The sequence below is a fragment of the Lethenteron reissneri genome, chromosome 31, assembly GCF_015708825.2.
Source record: "Lethenteron reissneri isolate LAM-NWPU_2019-01 chromosome 31, ASM1570882v1, whole genome shotgun sequence".
NCBI lineage: Eukaryota > Metazoa > Chordata > Hyperoartia > Petromyzontiformes > Petromyzontidae > Lethenteron > Lethenteron reissneri.
Window position 1 is genome coordinate 1,555,923 of NC_083809.1, and position 20,473 is coordinate 1,576,395.

General features: G+C 49.4%; 1 protein-coding gene across 2 annotated transcripts in view; it reads right to left on the reverse strand.

The window, feature by feature from the left end:
* LOC133349638 (growth factor receptor-bound protein 14-like) overlaps positions 1–20,473 on the reverse strand; it is an 86,463-nt gene that overhangs the window by 50,634 nt on the left and 15,356 nt on the right. The window contains exons 3-5 of one of the 2 annotated variants that reach the window (XM_061563236.1): positions 14,870–14,963; positions 4,003–4,246; positions 974–1,106 (exon numbers count right to left, since the gene is read on the reverse strand). In XM_061563236.1, coding sequence (XP_061419220.1) covers positions 974–1,106; positions 4,003–4,246; positions 14,870–14,963 — 471 coding nt within the window. Of the gene's footprint in view, positions 1–973; positions 1,107–4,002; positions 4,247–4,723; positions 4,981–14,869; positions 14,964–20,473 lie in introns of those variants that run through there. The other variant, XM_061563237.1, reaches the window with a different exon arrangement.

The following is a 20,473-nucleotide window of genomic DNA, read 5'->3' on the forward strand; positions in this document are numbered from 1 at the left end:
CTCCTTTCCACGTCTCTTGTTAGACCTAGGCCGTTTAGCTTGATGTTGACAGATTGTAATCGTCAATGGGCATTGACATAATTTATTGCACGATAACAGCCAACGTGCCAGACCGGGGGGGGGGGGGGGGGGGTAAGATGCAGCAGGGTTTGTCAATCGGTGCTCAAAGTTTAAAAATGGCCACCAGCGGCAGGAACGGTGCATGCGCCGTTTCGTTTTCCCAACTCGCTACGCTCAACGCCATTCTGTTACTGCGCATGGTGGTGGCAGCAGCGATGTGTCCAGGAGCTAAGAGAGTCCGTGTAGTTGTGCTCTTCTCCGTTGGAGGACAGACTACGGTAGTTTAAGATGCGGTCCATTAGGTTTGGGTTGCATGCCATGGTGGTGGCCTTCTTGGTGGCCCAACACTTCACAAGACTGCGTGTGATTTTTTTTTTTTACTTTAGGTTTCCAACATTTCCCTACTGGATTATATATATTACACACACTAACATTTTCTTTAAAACCGGGCTGAGTGCACCACACGTAGATGATGCCATTCCAGATCATGGCCAACGTCATCAATGGCACCACATCGCCAATGTCTTCAAAGGACAGCTACCGCTCCACACAAATGCTACGCCCATAATCTGCATTGACTTCGAACATCTGGGTCTAATAGCAGCAGCAGCAAAAACGTATTAAAAACGGTGACCGCAATGGATTCATTTGATTAACGGCCACATCAAAATGACCATAATTGGCCAAAAATAAATTTTAACCACGAATGTTGCCCCACCTCTGGGTGGTACTGACAAGTGAGATATCCGAGTCTGAGTTCGTGGATTACTTTTAGGCCTTCCCCTTGCTCGATGGACCTGCGGACGCACTGCAATGCCCGACCGCGTGGTGTACAACACCGGCACGCAGTGCGGCAAAACCCGCAGCGGTGCACCGTTCAAGCGAGGCGTGCGTTTGCGGGGTCACAACTCGCCTTCTTGTTGCTCTGATCCTCCGGCAGAAAGGCTCCGTCACGGAGCGGGGAACCCCCCGGACTGCCGAGCTCCGGGAAGGGGTTGGGGATCGCCGGCAGCGAGGAGCTCTGCCGGTCCTCCTGCTGCAGGAGCCTGCGGGAGAGAATGGGGGGGTACAGGAAAACGAGCACCATTCAGGGATTCTGCCCAAGCACCAGGGACTGACGGCCATTTATGAATTTGCTCAAGAACCCACACCATGACGATGAACACCAACCTTAGTAGACTGCCTCTGATGTTATTACTAAGTTTGCCAAACCAGGAAAGAACCCCCCCCCCACCACCATGTCTTAGGGGACCTGGCTTGTATTTTGAGTACAAGTTCTCCCCGGGGATTTCTTTCCAGGTCCTCCAGCTTTTCCACCCCTCCACATTTTAGAATCAACATCACGCGTTTAGAGTATTTGGCTGCTATACATTTCCAAATAAGCCTCTTCGTTTAGCTATAATTTTCGTGCCCATCCTGCTTCTGGAAAAAAGGAGCGACACAAGCTCAATGGGCCTTATTTTGTAAGTTTTTCAGGAGGGCCTGCTACATTTTGATAGCAGGGGGCAATGATAACAAACGTAAACTCCAATGTCATTTCCAGGCATTTTACTTATTTTCAGGCCATGACGTTGCCACAAAAAGGTAACAGGCTTTGCACGCGAGCATGCAAGCCAATGCACACCAGCGGAACCCTCTTGCAAGCCAGAAGTCCCATCATCGCAATCGGATTTGCCAAGTGGAACACACCGTTGCGTGCGATTGCAGCGACACTCGCCGTTATGAAACTAGACGCATGCTCGCGCAGCCCAATCGGTATTTTGTTACATGGAAAGCCCCGTTTAGCCCGTTATGCAGATCGTTTGCCAGGGAGATGCATGGTGCTATTAGCACAGAAAAAGCAATCCATAAAGGGGAACACAAGGCAATATAACCCATTGGGAGGTACATGCGAGATTGACTTCAGGAGACACACAAGCACTCAGTGATGTACACAAGGGTGTAACAACATAACAGAACACCCCCAACCCCCGAGGGAATTACAAAACTCGCCACCGTGGATAGACACGAGTACTCGCGCACGCACACAGCGGGGAAACTGTAGAAGTGACACACGATAAAGTATTCATCCAAGTGGATTTACAACAGGCAAAACATAACGCTACGATTAGTTTACATAAAGATCGCACATGCCACGGCGGGCTCACCACGACGGGTATACAGACGGTGCAACTCGAGGTACGGGTTCAAACACGCAGTGGCCCCCCCCCCCTCCCCCCAGTTGAGTGCAAAGAAATCGTTTATATAACAAAAAGTTGAGATGGTTATGTTATAAACGACGCTGCATACCGGCACGATAAAAACGCGAAGGCATGGGTCCGAGTTCACACGTGTCCCGTATCCACAAAGATCTCCCATATAGCATGAAGAGACTTTTGGGGCAAGTGCCGTTAGCGAGCACCTAATGAAGGCCGGTACAGCACGCGCTCACACACCTGTGTGGCGAGGTCAAATTGCCCAACAAAAAAGCAAGCTTCCTTTGATGTAACAGCTTAACCAGCTTGTTTTAGATGGCATTTATATATTTACTTCTAAAGATAAACGTCAGTAAACATTTACGACTCCACCATAAGGCACTCCCCGCACCAATGCAGCACAGGCATCTCTCCTGTGTGGTTGGGCACTGGGTGCCATTAACATGGTTCCGTTGGTAGGATATATACCTATTAATAAAACCAGCCAGATCTGTACGTAGCGTTCTGGGAAACACGAGCGCGCCACCCAGACAGATAACGCGTATTGCTTGATGAGCGTTGGCAGGGACGCCGAGGCACCGGGGCCACTCGCCCGAGATGCAAAGCGTGTAACCTTTTTTTTTTTACACAGAGGGAGGCACAAGGATAACGTGGCCCTGTCAAAAGCTTTACTGTTTGCAGAGTCACCAAGACACGCAAGCAGCACCACACACAAGTGCAGCTACAATTTAGTTGGAGACTTGTTGCAGCAAGTGCAGAGAGAGTTCTGATGAAGGCAAGGGCCAGAGGTTTAGGAAGAACTAATTTTGGGACCATTTTGTCCTGGGCTCAAAATGCCACCATGGACAACTTAAAATAAATTTCATAACATCTTTACAAAAGTATAACTTGAATTAATAGAAACACTACTCCTTTATTAATTGCTATTTTGATGTGTGAAATGTTGCCCATCTAAGAACAGTTAAGAGTTGCCTGCTTTGTGCACGCACATCTGCGTGTGCAACGCTAATATTTAGGTTGATAGACAGTCGGGGCAAGCTCCTTTAGCGTGCAAACATCGAAGTGGGCACGGTCGCACGAGGGCGTGGTGGTAGCGACGACTCGCAGCCACGCCTGCCCAGCATCCCATGCTGATGTTGCTTAAAAGCTAAATCAACAGGTGGCTGCCATGACAGCGTGGGGAGGAGGTAGCACGGACGATATAGCCACGGCTGGAAAATTAACTCCGGTTGCCAGGACAGCAGCTCAGCGCATTAACCACCATACCAACCTGCCCCGCTCCCCCCCCCGGCCTTCACAAGCACTTCTGTCAAGGCTGACGTGGGACACGAGCCGAGCGTGTGATCAGAATCCCACCCAAACGCCTACATCTGCCCAGTGCTCGCGTTCACACAGCACCAGGTACTCAAGTTCACGTCAAGCCATGAGAGTGGCCAGCACAGACTGAGGCAAGCCATGAATGGGAATCTAATCAAGTTGGGCGACTGTTCAAGCAGAAGACCATCCACCATTGACTGGGTCACGGTCCCAACACACACACGTGCCTACACTCCACCTTACATGTACCCATGCTCAGACCACACGCACAACAGCCGACTCACCACCAAGCGACAGACAGATTTGCACCAGGCTCTCCAAGGCCAAGTGAAGTTTAAAAGACTTACCTGACAAGTGGTCACAGAACAGGCCCATGCGTTACAGACGACCCTAAATACGTACACACACACACACGTGCACGAGGGCATACCTGAATGCTTTGATGTGCATGGGTAGGGAGCGGCGGAGGCCCTGCCGGGGAGACACGTGGACGGGCGACGAGGTGCCGGAGCCGGGCGCCGACCCCGCCGGAGGGCCGCGCCTCGCCTGCGTGGCGGCCGCCCGCCCCTCGCCCCGGTGCTGCTGCGACGTAGTCGGCCCGTCAGCCGCCAACGTTGCCGCCGGGGACGAGATACTCATCTCGTTCACCAGCGCCTCTAAGTCCACGTCGTCTTCTGCAATCGGAAGAGACGCGCGCACGGTGGAACTCACGGGGGGGACGTTCCCGGACGCCAACACCCCAGCGGCAATTTGTTTAAGGGTAAGGGGGGAACCGAGTTGAAGAGTCTGTCAGCAGGGCACACGTACAGAGCATACATCCATCCCGTTTGGCTCGCAGATGCTAAAGTGGGGGCGGTGTGCTGCAAGCACCTACTTTAGAAAGGGGCTGGTGCGACACACGAGAGGGTGTCGTGGCCAGTGCCATACCTGGCCAAATGCCTCCCCCCCAACACCGACGTCTTACACATTGCACCAGGTACCTCTCAATCTATGGACGAGTCGACCTTGGGAAGGGTTCAGGAGGAATGGTTCAGATACTCGTCACCGATTAAATAAAAATCCCGCAGTCAAAGGATTGAACACCCGGGGCCACCAGGGCCGGTAGCGCAAGGGGCGAACCGCGTCGCCACCACACCAACGCTCCGCCGTACCTGCCATAGTCCACAGCGAGAGGCGCCTCTCTTCCCAAAAGGGTCAAACGCGGCACCGCCGCCACCGCTCGGACCTCGAACTGTGCGGAGGCTCCCCCCGCAGAGCACGACGGCACTCCGTCGTCTCGCGCGAGCGGCAGCGGAAAAGCAGTCCCGAAATAAAAAGCGGCAACAGCTTCCTCGAGAGCGTGGCCCAAGCGGATGCCAGAGGTTGTTGCGCAACAAGAACAGGAAACTGGACGCTTGGATTTTTCCAATTTTTATTTTAACCCCCCCACGCCCAAACTCCCCTCCACACTAAAAAAAAAGCCAAATCAGGAGAGCAGACCCAACAAGCGTAACTGTGAACAAATGCTTCTAACTGCTACGACAATGGCGTTGGTTTCGGCGACTGCACAAAGCACGAAATAGATATTCAAGTCCCAATGAGCCGCTCAACGATTTACCCAAAATGGGAAATATCACCGGTTGCCAGTCACTAAAACAGTGTTTTTTTAAGAATATGCTGCTTTTTTCGTTTTAAAAACACCCAGAATGGAAGAGATTTGGCAAAAAAACATCCTGAGAAATAAATGCCACAATGTTTAAAACCCACTGAAATCCACATGTACATTTTCCCAGCCATCTGATCCAAGTGAGTTTTCACAATGTGGTAATCTTGTGCACCAGACTGTTGATAACCAGCAAATGTGATTAAATCACCAGGCAGCAGTTGTCAAAGGAAACGATTAATAAATAAACACAAATCACTGCTTCGAAGCGAGTGGCGTCGCGGGAACACCGTGAACTTTAAGTACACACCGAGCCCATGCCACCATCCCCCCCCCTCCCCGCAATCTCCATCCCCAGCGAGTGGGGGACAATAGCAGCGGAAAGAGACCACGCCACGAGCGGGAAGCCACCACCGCCACCAAAAACAAACACCGCACATTCCCAGCGATCCCGGAGTCCCCGTAACTTACTGAATTTCCCCTCCGACACCAAAAGCCGTGAGAGCAAACTTTTTTTTTTAATGCCAAAAAACGTAAATCTTGAACATTCTCACCAGAACTATAATAATGTAATCTTGAGACCATAGCTTTCCGATGGGCGTTCATGTTGCGCCACGTGTCGTTTGGAATGGTGTTACGATGTCGAGCCACATGCTGCTGGAAGCTACTATAGGAATGGTCATTTTGTATCCAACACAATGGCAAAAACCTGCAGTTCAAATCGCAAAACAAGCGTGACATTTTACAATTTCATTTTCTCCTAAAATGGGTTTGGATGGACAGGCGAGAAGTGCACTCTCCATCATACATCAGGCTACGGGGCACAAGACAGATGCTGTGGAAATGTGCGACGAGTCTCTGCTGCTGCCGCCGCTGCCCATGGCCATCCTAGCACTACTCGGGCGGGGAGCACAAACCACGATTAGGAGAGCACGCCATCGTTCCCCGGCAACCTGGCCAAACAAGCAGGGGGGGGGGGGGGAGCAGGAAACTCGAGCACGGCAAAACTTATGCGAGTGTGCGCCATAAAGCACACGAAAAAAATTAAAGCCACAGCCGGCTGTGTAGGTTTCTTGCTGAAAAACACTAGGCCGCCCCCCCCCCCCCCCCCCCATTCCCTACAGGGCAATTCAAGCCCAGGTCTCCTTGGGGCCCAAACTTTGTTGTCAGCCAAGCAGCAGAGAATCTTTATGTTTTTCCATAAACCGTATCCATTGTGCGATCCGTATTATGTCATAAGAGGAATAACTGAACTCGCTCAGAGCAGCATGACCCCCTTGTCCGCAGGCAAACGGCCAACAGAAGCGGATATCATAGAGCTACCTCAGATCTCCATCATGTTAACGATAGAAGTGACCATTCTAACGGTTCTAAAATATTGTATAATACCGAGGTGAAATTTAATAACATTCATTGATGACCAGGTTGGAGAACAGCACTCTTCGGTAGAAAATCCAGTTCAATCAGCCCGTCTAGTTTTTAATCCAGGATGTCAGCAACATTGAACTTTAAGTGTTTTGGAATATTTGTATTTCTTTATTGTGAATGCCACGGACATTGTTTTAGCTGGTAAGAATTTAAGGTCAGCATTAATCAAAGCCCGTTCATAAAAGATCAGCACAAAAGCGCTAACGTTTATAAAATTTCAGTTCAGGAATAACCATGGCTGAAGTGCGACAGGACTGCGTACAGCGCAATAAGTCGTGACCCTTTCATGAGGATAACTGCGCAACATTTCCCACATCCAGTCGTTAATAAAAAATGTGGTGCACAGATGTGCAGGGCAAAGTCACATTGTAACGTAGTCGGCACAAGCTGCTTATGGTGCGCATCAAATCTACCAGATTATCTTGAAAAATAACATGGTAGAATGTGCATCCAATTTCAGAATATATTGTTGCCAATGTCATCTTACAGAAAAAACTTCCCTTTGCTTAAAGCCAAAGGAGGACAACAAGCTCAGCTGGAGCACCACAATTACAAAAACAATCCAAAAGCAAACTTAATGCAAGAATGGCAGGTGGTATTATCAACAATTTCCCATGGAATGTAGAAATATGAATATTTATTTATACTGGTGGAATTTGATGAGCGAAAGGTATGTTTCAGATATCCAGCAAATACCATTGAAATCCCTTCAAGTTCCCTTTTACTACCAAGGGGCACTTTCCATTCCAGTCACACCATTTTTCAATTCCCAGACATGGAAGTTAACAAAATGACGTGACAAATTGAAACTACGGTGTTTTTGCGTGTAGTTAAATCGGTGACCAGACCGAGTAACGTGCTACACCTCAAAAACTGTAAAAAAAAATATCACAGGCGGATGAAATGCGAATATGAATCCAGGATTGCCAGCAGAGGGAGCTCTGTGCCCAAGTAACCCAGTTGAGTCACCAGCACAAACCTGGCGATAGGGGGGGCACCACCTCGTGGTCACAGTCTGAACACAACCTGTGCCCCGGGCCCGACATTCGTCGAGCTCAGAGTCAGATCCATGCACGGGTTGACGCAACCCCCCCGCGCAGGACAGAGAATCGGACCAAAATAACGCAAATTGCTCCTTGCATTAATGGATGCCCCTTCGGCAAAACATCCAAGTTTAAAAATACCACCTTCAAAAAAGCCAGTCACTGCAAAAGCAGCTTCAGGCTGCCTTTGCACAAAGTAAAAAAAGTGGCTTCATCTAGAAGACCGAGCTGGTTTGTAGTTTTGGCTGCCAAGGAAGCAGGCTGATGTCGCAATCTAACTTTCACAATGCTCCAATTCAGCTATATTACACAAAGGTTTGCCTTCGAATAGGACAAAACAGAAACATCAAATTCAATAAAAATGGGACCGATTATAATTATTCAGGGAAAGGCTTCCTTTCTCTATGCCGTGTTGCTTCAGATGGGGGTGTAAACTCAGTTTTCAAACTCAATATCCTGTGTTGGCCAATCGAGCCTCATTGGCCGACAGCATGGGCAGCAGTGGATTGACAGGGCTATGCAAGTTATTAAACCTGCCTGCATCAAGATCGTAACTGCGTAAGCAACGAGATCACGGCACAATCTAAAATGGAGAAACAATGGGTAGAGACCCGCACAATTATCCAGGACCTTTCCCATCATCAGCATGTACCAATTGCAATCTGAAAGGGTAAGGAAAAGAGTCAAAAGACCGTATATAAAGCAACACTTAATTTACAACTATCCTGCAGTTCCAGCAGAAGTGGAAAATTTCAATATATTTTAGCAGAACAATCGATTTCAGCGTATCACGCAAAATTGATCGCAATTGAGAGATTCTTCATCCAGCAGTAGATAGAAGAGCCGGCTACGTTTGAATTATTGCAACAGTGCCTGTAACGCAAAGCATAGGGCCGTGAAGCGGCTTTGATCGTGGACAACACCGTGTACATTGGTGCAATGCGGAATGCCAACGAGACCACCACAGTTTGTTGCCACCAGGGGTCACTCGCGGGTGGGTCAAGTCACCCTCGCCACGAATTGGCCAACAAGCCAAGGGGAGGAAGAGGGCCCAGGTCTGCCACTGACAGTAACAACCACGGCTTGCGTCGGGGGTGCGTTCTGAAAAAGAATGGAAGACGAATATCAAAACCATCTACAAGGGAGGAGGAGGCCGAGGGGACGGGGATTCGAGAAAGGAGGGGCGATGTCGTCAGCGACGTGGGTTGGAGGCGACACAAATCAGGTTGCGGTATTGATCAAGGTGATGATATAAAAAAACCCACCGGTAAACGTCGAATGGGGGTATTCGTGTAACAGGAAAACTAAAAGTGGGGCGAGACTCAACCCATAAAAACACGGTCACCGATGCCCATCGCCAGGGGAGACACGGCACCACCATCTGCTCCGGGCCTGACGATTACCAACCCACAGCGGTTTTACGCATCAGGTGCTGCAAGACTGCAAAAAAACTTACAAACTACTGCAGCCATCCAAAGGAGGGGCGCGGTGGCAGTGGTTAAATAACACTCGCTATGAACCAACCAACCTGGGTTCGAGTCCCAGCCATCTCGGTGGAAAGTTATGCCAACGACTTATAGAAATGCCTCAAATTTAACCCGCACTGACCAGCACGAATTGCAGTCAAATAAACTGGCCAAGGTCAACAGAGATCTTCATCGAGTAATGGATCGATTACTGGCTGTAAATTATTCTAAAATTGTATTCTTTAGGACACCAAACAGTTGGGGCAGAGCACTCAAGGGCACCTGTTGCCGATTCATCAGCCATGGGCCGATCAGTGGCGAAGCATAGTTGGCATGGGGCGGCGAGTGCAGGGAATGAGACTTGCACTCGTCTTCATAGCCAAGTGCCTGGGCCATTCCGGCCCCAGTGTGGCTCCACTGCCTACTCTCGATAGATCACTGGGAACAACCTCAAATACATGTAAACCTCACGGGCGGTGGGGGTGGGGGCAGATCGTCACTGCTGGAACCGAAGCGGAGACTCATGTCCACACATCACCATTGCCTCCTGCCCTGGCACAAAAAAACGCTCACCCGAGCACGATGACCCATGACGGTCACTCAAAACCCCCGACCCTATTCATGTCTCCCCCCCACCCACACCCCCACCAAGCGAGGCTTAACCTTAAACCTATTAGATAAAGCCACATGCTCATTCAGCAACTCAAGGCTGAACCCACAACTAATTAGGGATAACGGTGCACAATCAGCCCTAATCCTCACACGTGACTCGCGGGAGCACTCGCGCCCGATCCTTGCAGTGTGCAAATAAGCCGACAGGCGCCAGCGGATTGCGCTTGGTGGTTTGGGAGCAGCCTCAAACATCCCATGCAGCGGAGAGTTCAACGCTTGGGACTCGGGACGCAAATGCCGCCGCCTCGTTTGTGCGAGTGCCTGGGATTTTCTGGGAGAGGAGATGTGCCGGAGCACTCGCTGTTGGGATTCTATTTTTTTTACGTCACCACATGAAATAAAAACGTGGAAAAGGCGCAAAAGTGGCGGTGCTCAGGAGGAAACTATGCGCACGTTAGAGGCTCGGGACAATTTGCACGTGAATGGGTCCGGATTTAAAAATCCAATTCGCAAATTTCATTACAACGAAATTAGTTCCATGCGCAAGTCATGGCACAACCTTTACCAGCGCACCATAACGCAGCAAAACCAAACACCCCGTATATTTACTTTTTCATTGTTTCAGCCTTGCAGGACTGTACATTAATTTTGTATGTTCGAACAATTAGCAGACTAGCAATCACGTGACGATTGAATGTTGCACCACAGGGTTTCTCCTGGAAGTTAAAACAAGTTTGAGCCCGGTCTGTTCTTGGATAGCAGATCATTTAAAAGATGATAAAGCATAAAGGAGATTCTTAAATCCACGTCTGCAGCTTTGAGCATTATCCCCTAATATGAATTGCGAGTGCTCCAACTGCTCATGAGTCTTCCTACATTAAAGGAACTGACCAAAACATTCCAACGCATGATCCCACCCAGACACAGCCATCTTATGTCTCACTGGAGACTTTCCGCGTTAGAGGGCATCACCATTAATGCAATGGATAGCCTGGTGGCAAAGGTGCGCTTGCCTTTTGGTCCTGGGTTCACCGGCTCAAATTCGACATCGGTTCGCCGAAGATTTGCTGTGAAAAAACAATCACCACCACGTAAATTAGCGAGGACGTAACACGGCACCACGACTGTTCCCAAAAACCACAAGGTGTGGGGGCGGGGGGGTTCACACCGGGTGCCACCAACGAACAAACGTGGGAAACGACCACAAACCCACAAAACCCCACTTTGTGCTCAAACTGTCGCCTCCGGAATGCTGGCCAAGGTCAAATAGCTCCGACTGCTCCTGTTTGGAGCCAGCATGGGATTCCAACAAGCCAAACTACCAAGCAGGCAACAGCTGACAAGAGGCGACAAACAAACCAAAAGGAGGTGGTGCTTGTGACAACGCAGTGCCTACAAAAACAGAGGACTCCCCCCGGGTGCATTTAAATACGGTCGCCGGTGTGCCACCACCAGGACGCACACAGAAGCCCCTTTTTCCACTGGCATATCCGAGCCACGTCAGAAGGTGCCCTCATGGCTCAGGTAATTTTTACCCACATCGCTTTTTACCATTCCAGAACAAAAACATTAAAACGCTTGCCTTAAAGATATCCGGAGCAGCTCATAACCAAGCAAGGATAATCATATCCATCACGAAAATGATTAAAACGCATGGTTGTCAGCGGCACAGTTCTACTTCTGCAGTTGTAAACAAACACTCCGCACCTTGAGGAGAGCTGGCTCGACATGGCTCCCGGCACAACTCGGTTGCACAGTGGAAAAAAGACATGGGCCAGAGATAGTCAGTGGCCACCGAGGGGGCCCGACGTGACCAATCCACCCACCTGGCCGCTCGTGGTGGAACCAGGTGCCCACGCGCCCCGCTGCACCAACCACCACGCGGCACATCGCCAAGCACCACGTGCTCACGGCCGCCCCACCCCGGTGCAACACTCCTGGAGCTGGGACGAATGAGTGGCGTCACGGGCAAAGCCACGATGTGGCTTGTGAAGGGGAGGGGGGTGGTGGAGCCTACGCCCCTCCTCCCCTACACACGTGGGCCATACCTGGCCCGCACCCACCTCGAGTTCAATCTAAAACGGGCCCCCAAATGTTGTTCACCCATCACTGCAGGCACCCCCATCCTCACTACCACTGGTGCTAGGGGGAAATATTTGACCTGAAAAAACTACATTTCACATGCGCAGTAAATCGCAGTCAAAGGAACGGCCTATTGCAGCCAAGTCCCAAGTCCTACTTTCACCCTCGGGGAGGATGGCTCCCATCAGCCACCCACTAAACTACTTCAGGACATTACCTTTTCAAGTACTATTTGCTGGCAGTAGTTGTCACACCATTGTATATTGTACGAAGAGTTTGCAAAATTTGAATAAATCCAATTGCCGCTTCCCAGTTGAACATTTGGACGAATGCTAAAATCAGGTCAGGTCAAATTGTGTGTTCTGTCGATCAATCATTGGGTCACACTTTTCAAATGTATTTTCATTGGCTTGACAAAACCTCACATCATCATCAAGTACTGCGCTGCGTGGTGTTTTTACACCGGATTGGAGAACCCAGGTTTCAACTGGCATGCAGGCTTAGAGAGTTGGTGAAGCAAACCGCTCTTAAGAACACCACGGCGCTCCCCTCACAAACCTCACATGTCTTCACTTTGCATTTATAATGCAAAGGGAGCGTAAAATTACAACAGCACGAGCCGTTTGCACAGCAAACGAGCAGTGTTTAGACAAAAAGAACTGTTGCATAAACAATGTTTGCAGCGCCGGCACTTGCATAAGTATAATTGCAGTTTTCAACTCTCGAAACGTCCCACTGCACGACTTCATCACAACACCCCCCCAACACCACGACCCCAGGCCCCCCACTTTCACCTCCTGGACAAGCGACATTCCTGCAAGCCACCACTCAGCCACCGCGCCGACCGCTATGGGAATGTCAAAATCGCAATGCAACATTTATTCGCCCATTGTAGTGATCGGCCGGGTCACGAGGAGCGTAGCACCATGACTGCAAGAACGCGCGCGAGTCGCCGACGGAGCGTCAGGGAGCAGAGCTGCACACACTGGTTAGTTTGCGAGAAACGAGACAACGAAAACGAGCAGCAGGTGGGAATTATAGCACCTGTAAACAGATTAATCAGCAGACTACGGTTCTAAAGGTCGGTTTGCACACATGCACAAGCATGTTACGTTTAAAAAAAAATGGCCTTCAGGTCTGCAGTTTTTATTTTTATTTAGTTTCTTGGTCGTTTTCCTCCTCCGTGTATTCCAAGCACAATGTGCATCGTCACTATGGGAACCTCATTTGCCAGTAAAAATATGATAATTGGTTCTTTACCCTTCTATCTGGCAACAAAACTGACACCTTTTTACAAGGAGTCATGTTTGCATAGACCGCAATACCTGCAGTCATAATACAAACAAAAGACATAACTCTGATAATGTGCACTGTCCCTGAAGTTGATTGGTCCACACCCGAGACAGCTTTCCTTCGAGCCTAGTCTCATATGGGTTGGACCAGATGACGCCAAAAGGCGCACAACTCAAGGACAATGCACCATCAGAGTATGAGAGCTCGGGGCAAGCATCTACACCACTAGTGTAATTGCTTGCCCCGAGCTCTCATACTCTGATGGTGCATTGTCCTTGAGTTGTGCGCCTTTTGGCGTCATCTGGTCCAACCCATATGAGACTAGGCTCAAAGGAAAGCTGTCTCGGGTGTGGACCAATCAACTTCAAGGACAGTGCACATTATCAGAGTTATGTTCTTTTGTTTGTATTATGACTGCAGGTATTGCGGTCTATGCAAACATGACTCCTTGTAAAAAGGTGTCAGTTTTGTTGCCAGATAGAAGGGTAAAGAACCAATTATCAATGTGCATCGTGTTGCACAATAAGAAAGCCATTCGGAAATCACAGCAGGGTCCCGTATCAGAACGGCAAGGAAGAGTGAAACTTGCACAAGGCAAGTTTCACTCTTCGGTTGTTAGATTTAAAAAAAGGCACACATTCAAGGAGTTAGCATTCGGGCAAAACTAAATTTAATGCAATGGGTTTTTTTAACACCAGTCGGCCATCGGTGACTGGGGTACGACCAATTCACTAGAATTGAGAAAGCAGATGAGAACCACACCAGGCATCCATCTGGAGTTGAACCCAGGACACCAGCAGGTGCCCGCTCCTCTCCGTCCAGCCACCTCCACTGCTGGTTCTTTGCAATTCAACAATCCACACTAACATCACGTGGGAGGGCGTGCCGTCAGCTGGCAGGCAATGAACAGATTGTGTGCACAAGTAAATGAGAATTGGCAGCTATCTGCATGGAAGTGCAAACAACTATTTGTCCATAACGTGTAACATTCGCCATCAGTCGATACATTGAGATTGGAATCTCTCAACTTCCCTGGTGAACACGCCTGTACCTCTGCAGTTGCGTGAATAATAATTCATCGAATTAAAATGTTGGGCATCAAGGAGGTTCGTTCAGGGCGACTGGACGAGTCTGAAGAGCAGACAAGTCAAAAAAAGCGAGTTGGGCAGAACGAGCATGGGCGAATTCTACTGGCACCTGCTCTGACCAAGGTAACAACGACCAATTGACGCAAAGAACCGATGGGGAAACAATAAGTAGACGAAGAGCAAGTGGGAATGTGCAATTTTACCAGGAATGGCCTGAGATGTATAGCTCTTTTTGAGAATAGACCTGGGCCACAAATTAAGTGGCTTATCATATGGAAATGTATAGCAGTCAACAAAAACTCTGAAAACACATGTAGATTCTACATGTGTTTTCAGAGGGAAAAAAAAATCTGGTGGCCCAGAGAAAAATCAGATGGGCACGCTGCTGCTATAGTTCGGCTCAATGGGAGGCATTTCGGGGAGAAGTTTAATTTTGCTTAACCAGTTGAGAACAAGAAGAGTCTCATTGCAAGAACGATCAAGGGCCAGAAAACAGGGCCGGACCAACCGTCAACCACAATGTGGCCGCACGACGCGTGCGTACGTGCGTTTTGAGCTCCTGCGAGGTGCTCCTGCAAAGGGAATGTGCAAGCCCGGAGGCCGCAAGGGGACACGTGGGGGCAGAACACCACCGGGGCCCCACCAGTGTTTGCTGGAACGTCGCCCTGCTGCAAAGTGGAGTTGTCTTCCAGAATGCCCTGGGGCTGGACTGGAGGTGCAGTTCGCCGCTCATTATCCTACACACACACACGTACACAAAGAAGTCAATAATGCAACAAAACTAAAATGTACAATCTCGGCACAGGCATGCTCAATATATTGCGGTGGAAACCGGGTCGAGGTAACCAACACTGGATAACGTTATCGCCCTTACACGCCCCTGGCACCTCACAATAGCCACCACTACCTTTCAAACTTATGCCATCATTTATTAAAAATCATGGAAGAGTTCAAGCCAATTGGTGAAATATGTCAACAGACGCTGCATGTACAAGTCTTTAGGGACAACTTTTTTATAATCATGAACATGCGTTGCTGAAACTGCACAACTCCCTACCCATAAAGTCTTAACTACCTCACATCAGGGGGACATTCTCCCCTGACCTACGGGAACACACCATCCTTAGTCTTAAATGATGAAACTATGCTAAAGTTTTCTAATTCGGCCTAAGCATTTCCTTCAGATAAAAAGGTAGTTTTGTTCCCTTCTATTTTCAAGAAACAGTTTAGTATTAAATCGATAGGTTGACCATGTTTGTACACCTTAATTTCCACTGCCACAATTGTGCGACTCTTACTTTCAGAGCATCTTAAGGATTTCGAAGATGGAAACTAGAAATCCATGGTCTGAGCCTCATTAACCATTACCCATCCACTTGGAGGAAGCCTCCAAATTGTAATCCTTTGCTGCAGTGAACATCAAATACCTTCATTGTGGAAAAAGGCTCTTGTGGAAAGCAAAATAGAATAATTATGCTCAGGCTTCGTAGGAAAAGGAAAAAAAAGGCAGTTTCTGAAAACTAACACAGTCCAAAGCAGCTCACAATACCAAGGGCCCAGAACATTTGAAAAAAGCCATTTTAGAAACACAACAAAATTAAATCGCCTATTCGGGAACATCTTCTTTGCACTCCCCCACTCCCATGTCGAATGCATTCCAATAATTCTGAGAAAACAAATCCCCAAGGTCCCTCCCACCCCATCTTGAAAAGGGGCAGCGCACTCACAAAAACCACAAGCAGTGAAGCCATCGGCTGGCGTTCACACGCTGCCACGCCGGCACTCCCAACGAGCCATCATCGTCATCGATTCCTCCACCACAGTGCCCATTGCAGACTTCACAGAGGAGGTTTTTCCCATCCGCGCCCGATAAAATGACACCCCCCCCCCCACCCCCCTGTTATGCAAGCGAGTCGTGTGCGTTTTTTACGTGGTATTGATTAAGTCTTGGTTACTGCAGAGTTTGCATTTCCCTCAACTTCCATCACCAGAAGTTGCACCTAGCCAACCTTGGTTTAGAACCCAGGCGATAACCCGAGGAGACGCAGGAGAGCCTTTCAAGGACGACGTGGGTCAAACCAATCATTTACTCTGGGAGGAAAATGAAAACAGACTAAATAGATAGGAATTTAGGCTGTACCTCCCCCCCCCCCCACCTCTGTCCAGCTGTGCGAGAGCGTAAATCTCGACGAATGAGAATACAAACATTCGCGAGAGAGCAGGGGGGGGGGCTTGCCATGCCGAGAAGACCACAGCTGCAGCAGCAGCAATGTACGCCAAGCAGAGGCGCAGTCCTGCAAGCATCGGCTCACCCCCCAGCAGGTGAAAGGGCCCTCATGGGGACTTGAAGGCGCTCCTCTAGAGCCGTTTGGCCTACTCTTCCACAGACCACGTAAGTTAGAAAGCAATAACGCAATAGCAGCGGAGGGCGTGGCAGACTTGACCAGTCGCATTTTACCACAAAAATCGGTGGAACGTTGGACAGCCCAGCCTCATGCATCGGCATCAGACGCAGTCATAGTCCTGCAACAGCCACGTAAAAAAAATTTGGCAACTAAAGGAACTCTAAGGCAGACTCGTCATTCTAATTAGAATCGCATGACAAATCTCCATGCATCGACCAAGGAGGTGGTCAATAGAAATCCTGACATTGACAATGCATAGTAGCCAGGGGCAAGTACATCGTGAACATTCAAGGCAAGACTCGCACCATCATGCGGCATTACCAGCTTGCATATAGATCTTCCAACAATTATGGAAGTTACTTGTGACAAATTGCTTCCCCCCCCGCCGCAACTTTTTCAACTATAATTACTCTAATGATCGATCGTCAATGCCTAGGCACAGCTTGATAAATATCCAATAGTCTTTGTCCAAATACAAAAATCGCCAAACGCCATCACTGTCAGTCAACTATTGGCCAGCTCCCTCTAGCAAAGGAGTCCTGCCCAAGTCCACCGGTCTTAACCAGGGACTACACGACGATTCAAATTAGTTGCGTCGTATAAAATGAACAAATTGCCAGAATCAATATTAGGTGGTGACAAGTCATAGGGTGTTGATGTACGCAATGCCCAAAAAAACAATACGGGTGGGAAAGTCCAGAATGCAACGCTTAGGTGGCCATATGGGACAATGGGTGCACTCCATAAACATAAGTTAGCAGGGCAAGAGACTTGGCACAGCAGCTTCAGCCCGCGCTCCCTCCGCTTGCCAAAGCCGCACGGGAAACTTGGACGGCAAGTTCGCATTTGATAAACGCGCGCAGTAAAGCGGGTGGACTTGGGATCGCGTCAAAATTAAAAAAAAAATCGTTGCGCGCGAGACGGCCGTTGATGAAGATGCGTGGACGCACCTTGCACAACGGCACTCTACGAAATTGCTACCACAAAAACCCGAATGTTGACTCAAGTTAGTTAGGAGGGGAGGATGGCCGAAAGGGCTCCGTTATCCACCTCGTGAAAACAAGACGTCAAAAACTTTGCCAGACGTTCACCTCGCACCCCTAAAAAACCCCCAGGACTCCCTCGGCTTTTTATCCTCATAACCCTCAGACTACCCCCAGACCCCTCCATGCTCGGATACCAATCCATCCCCACCCCCCCAAATTCTCTCCCCTCTACTTCACGCCCCCCCCCCCCCCCGTAACCCCAGCAACCTCCCTCACTTTCGAGGAATTTGAGAGCAGGTCAGCGCTGCCCACAGGGCAAGGCAAGACTGCGCACACACATAATAATGGGCACACGTTCCAGAGCAACTGGTTTGGGGTTATTCACGGAGAGAGAGAAACGCCCTCGGGCTGCAGCGCGATATTGGTTTTCGTTTTTGGTCAAAATTGTATGGTTTAGTACAGCCAAGTGAGACGAGTGAGGTGGTGGGGGGGGAGAGACTGCTCCCGTTTAAAAATCTTTTTTAAAAACCTCCCCAGTGCAAACAATTATGGGGATTTAATTGAGGGCAGTTTTGGAGGTGGGAAGAGCGGTGGTGTTGGTAGAGGGGTAGGGCTGTGCAGGGTTTTTTTCCTTCCCCCTCAAAGTAGTTGTGGAAAAATTGGGACAGTTTTAAAAAGGGTGCGGAGATAAAAGTTAAATCGCTCTAATCTCATAGCTGGTAACTACCATGAAGCGTCTCCTCCTCCTCCTCTCGCAAGGCCAACGCAGCATCAAGCTGTCCAAACCGGTGCACTGGGAGAGAAGGGGGTGAATAGCGGAGCCTACACACGCAAGGACGTCCAAACGCCATCCATGCCTCACGCCTAGAGGCCCTGGGTTGCTCGCAGCCAACGTGAATGCGGCATTGTGCGCGCGGACGGAGTAGTTACGAGTGCGCGATCGCCGCACACGCGCCATGTTAAAGGACCATAATCTGGACCCAATGCGTTAGGGTCTCTGGGAGAACGGTTATGATTTTTTAAATCGAGACTACTTTGCGACGCCTGTTAACCCTTAAAAATGGGTTTGGACGTTTAAAGCCGGAAAAACAATTTCAAGTTCAGGCATGGCCATTGCAGTCAATGACCAACGCTAAGAATTTATAAAAAAAAAAAAAACGGTATTTTAAATGTTTAGGTGTGTGCATCGTGGTGTCAAGAGTAGAATCATGTCAGAACATCCATCGTGCATATGGGGGGTGGGCGACCCTGAAAGCAACGCTATGAGAGTAAAAAAAAAGATTGCAAGTTGGCGTTGTTGCCCCCCCCCTCCCCGGGTATATAAACCATGTCTGGTATTAAAGCTGCAACTGATCGTCTAACGTTCCGGGGCGGTGCACCTGGGTTTGGTTTTCACTCGCAATGGCTCCTGGTCCACCAACCGTCACGTGCCTAGGACCGCACCGTTGCATCGAGCAGCAGTAGATCGTTGCCAATCCATCGCTGGACGAGTGCTTCCCTTCCCACACCGTGGAGGGTCGTGGAGGCAGTTTTGCTCCAACTTCACCATGCCGGTAAGCACGGGTTTGTGAAGACGGTGACCACATGGGGGCATTTACACAGCACAACGGAGTGTGCCAAACCAACTCTGCTGCTCACAATGTACCCCCCCCCCCTGCAACCTTGTTGTTAGACACACGGTGGTTGCCCATCAAAAACCAGGGAGAAGCTCTGTTTAGCTTCCAAGAGCTTGGCATATTCCAGGGCAATTTAGTTTTTTTTTTTACCAGTCATGGCATCATACCAAAAGCAGTGCAGGGTCCACGAGATGCATGAGCATTACCAGCGCATCTCACTTCCTTGGGGAGGATCGTGTACCCAATCTAATGCAATATTGAGCCTTGTCTTTTGTTTTTGTTGTAAAATCTGGGCAACTGGCTAAAAAAAAAAATTGGGACCATCTGTGTTACAAAATAAATAAACTCAAACGCAAGCCTATTTGGCGAAAACGGTGGAAAATTCTGTACCGTTGGGGAAAAAAAAGAAAAACACGGCCATGACGACAAGCCACCCGCGCTGCAAGCTCACCTCAACGTTTCCAAATCCTTTTGTTGCACGAATTAAAGGATCAAACTGGCAAACCTAAAACTCTTACAGGAAAGTAAAAAGGAGGATTTGCCAAAAGAGCTCTTCTTGGAATGACGAAACCGTACGCGGAACTAAAAACTAAACATTTTTTTCTCACCAGGTAAGGCCCACCGGAGCTAATTAGCTCTTTCAGAAGGGACCTATCACAAATGGTATCTCAAAGTGGCTTACCACGTGGAAATTTATCGCAGCCAAATACTAATCGCATGTAGATTATAAAATAGGGGGGGGGGGGGAATGCACACGACCACAAGGAGAAGACGCACACGCAAAACACACAGCAGGCGTCAGGGTCGGGATCCAAGCCACAACCTCCTGTACACCAGGCGGTGCGCGTCCATCCCCACACTTGGAGACCACTGGGAGAGCCGCACCTCCACTACCCGCGTCCCTTACCGACGTCAGCCAATCAAGGGAAGCGTGTACACACATTAGCGCGTGTCTGAAACACGGCCACGTGTTAAAAATTAACCCGCGTTTGACCGTTTAGGCCAGAACTCGCAGCGTCAAAACTCAAGGGCGGAGGACTCCACGTGGTTGTGGTACGAACAGAGAACGAGAAGTGATCTCCCCCCCCCCCCTCAAGGAGGTTGGGGCAGCACGTGACTGTCGATATTGCTCCCTGGTGGTGCAAGACGGTGCAATGGCTACGGGGCCCCATGCGGTTCTGGACAGCGGAAAATCTTAACGCTCCGGTAAATGGGCGTTTGGGGAGATGCGCTGGGGGTC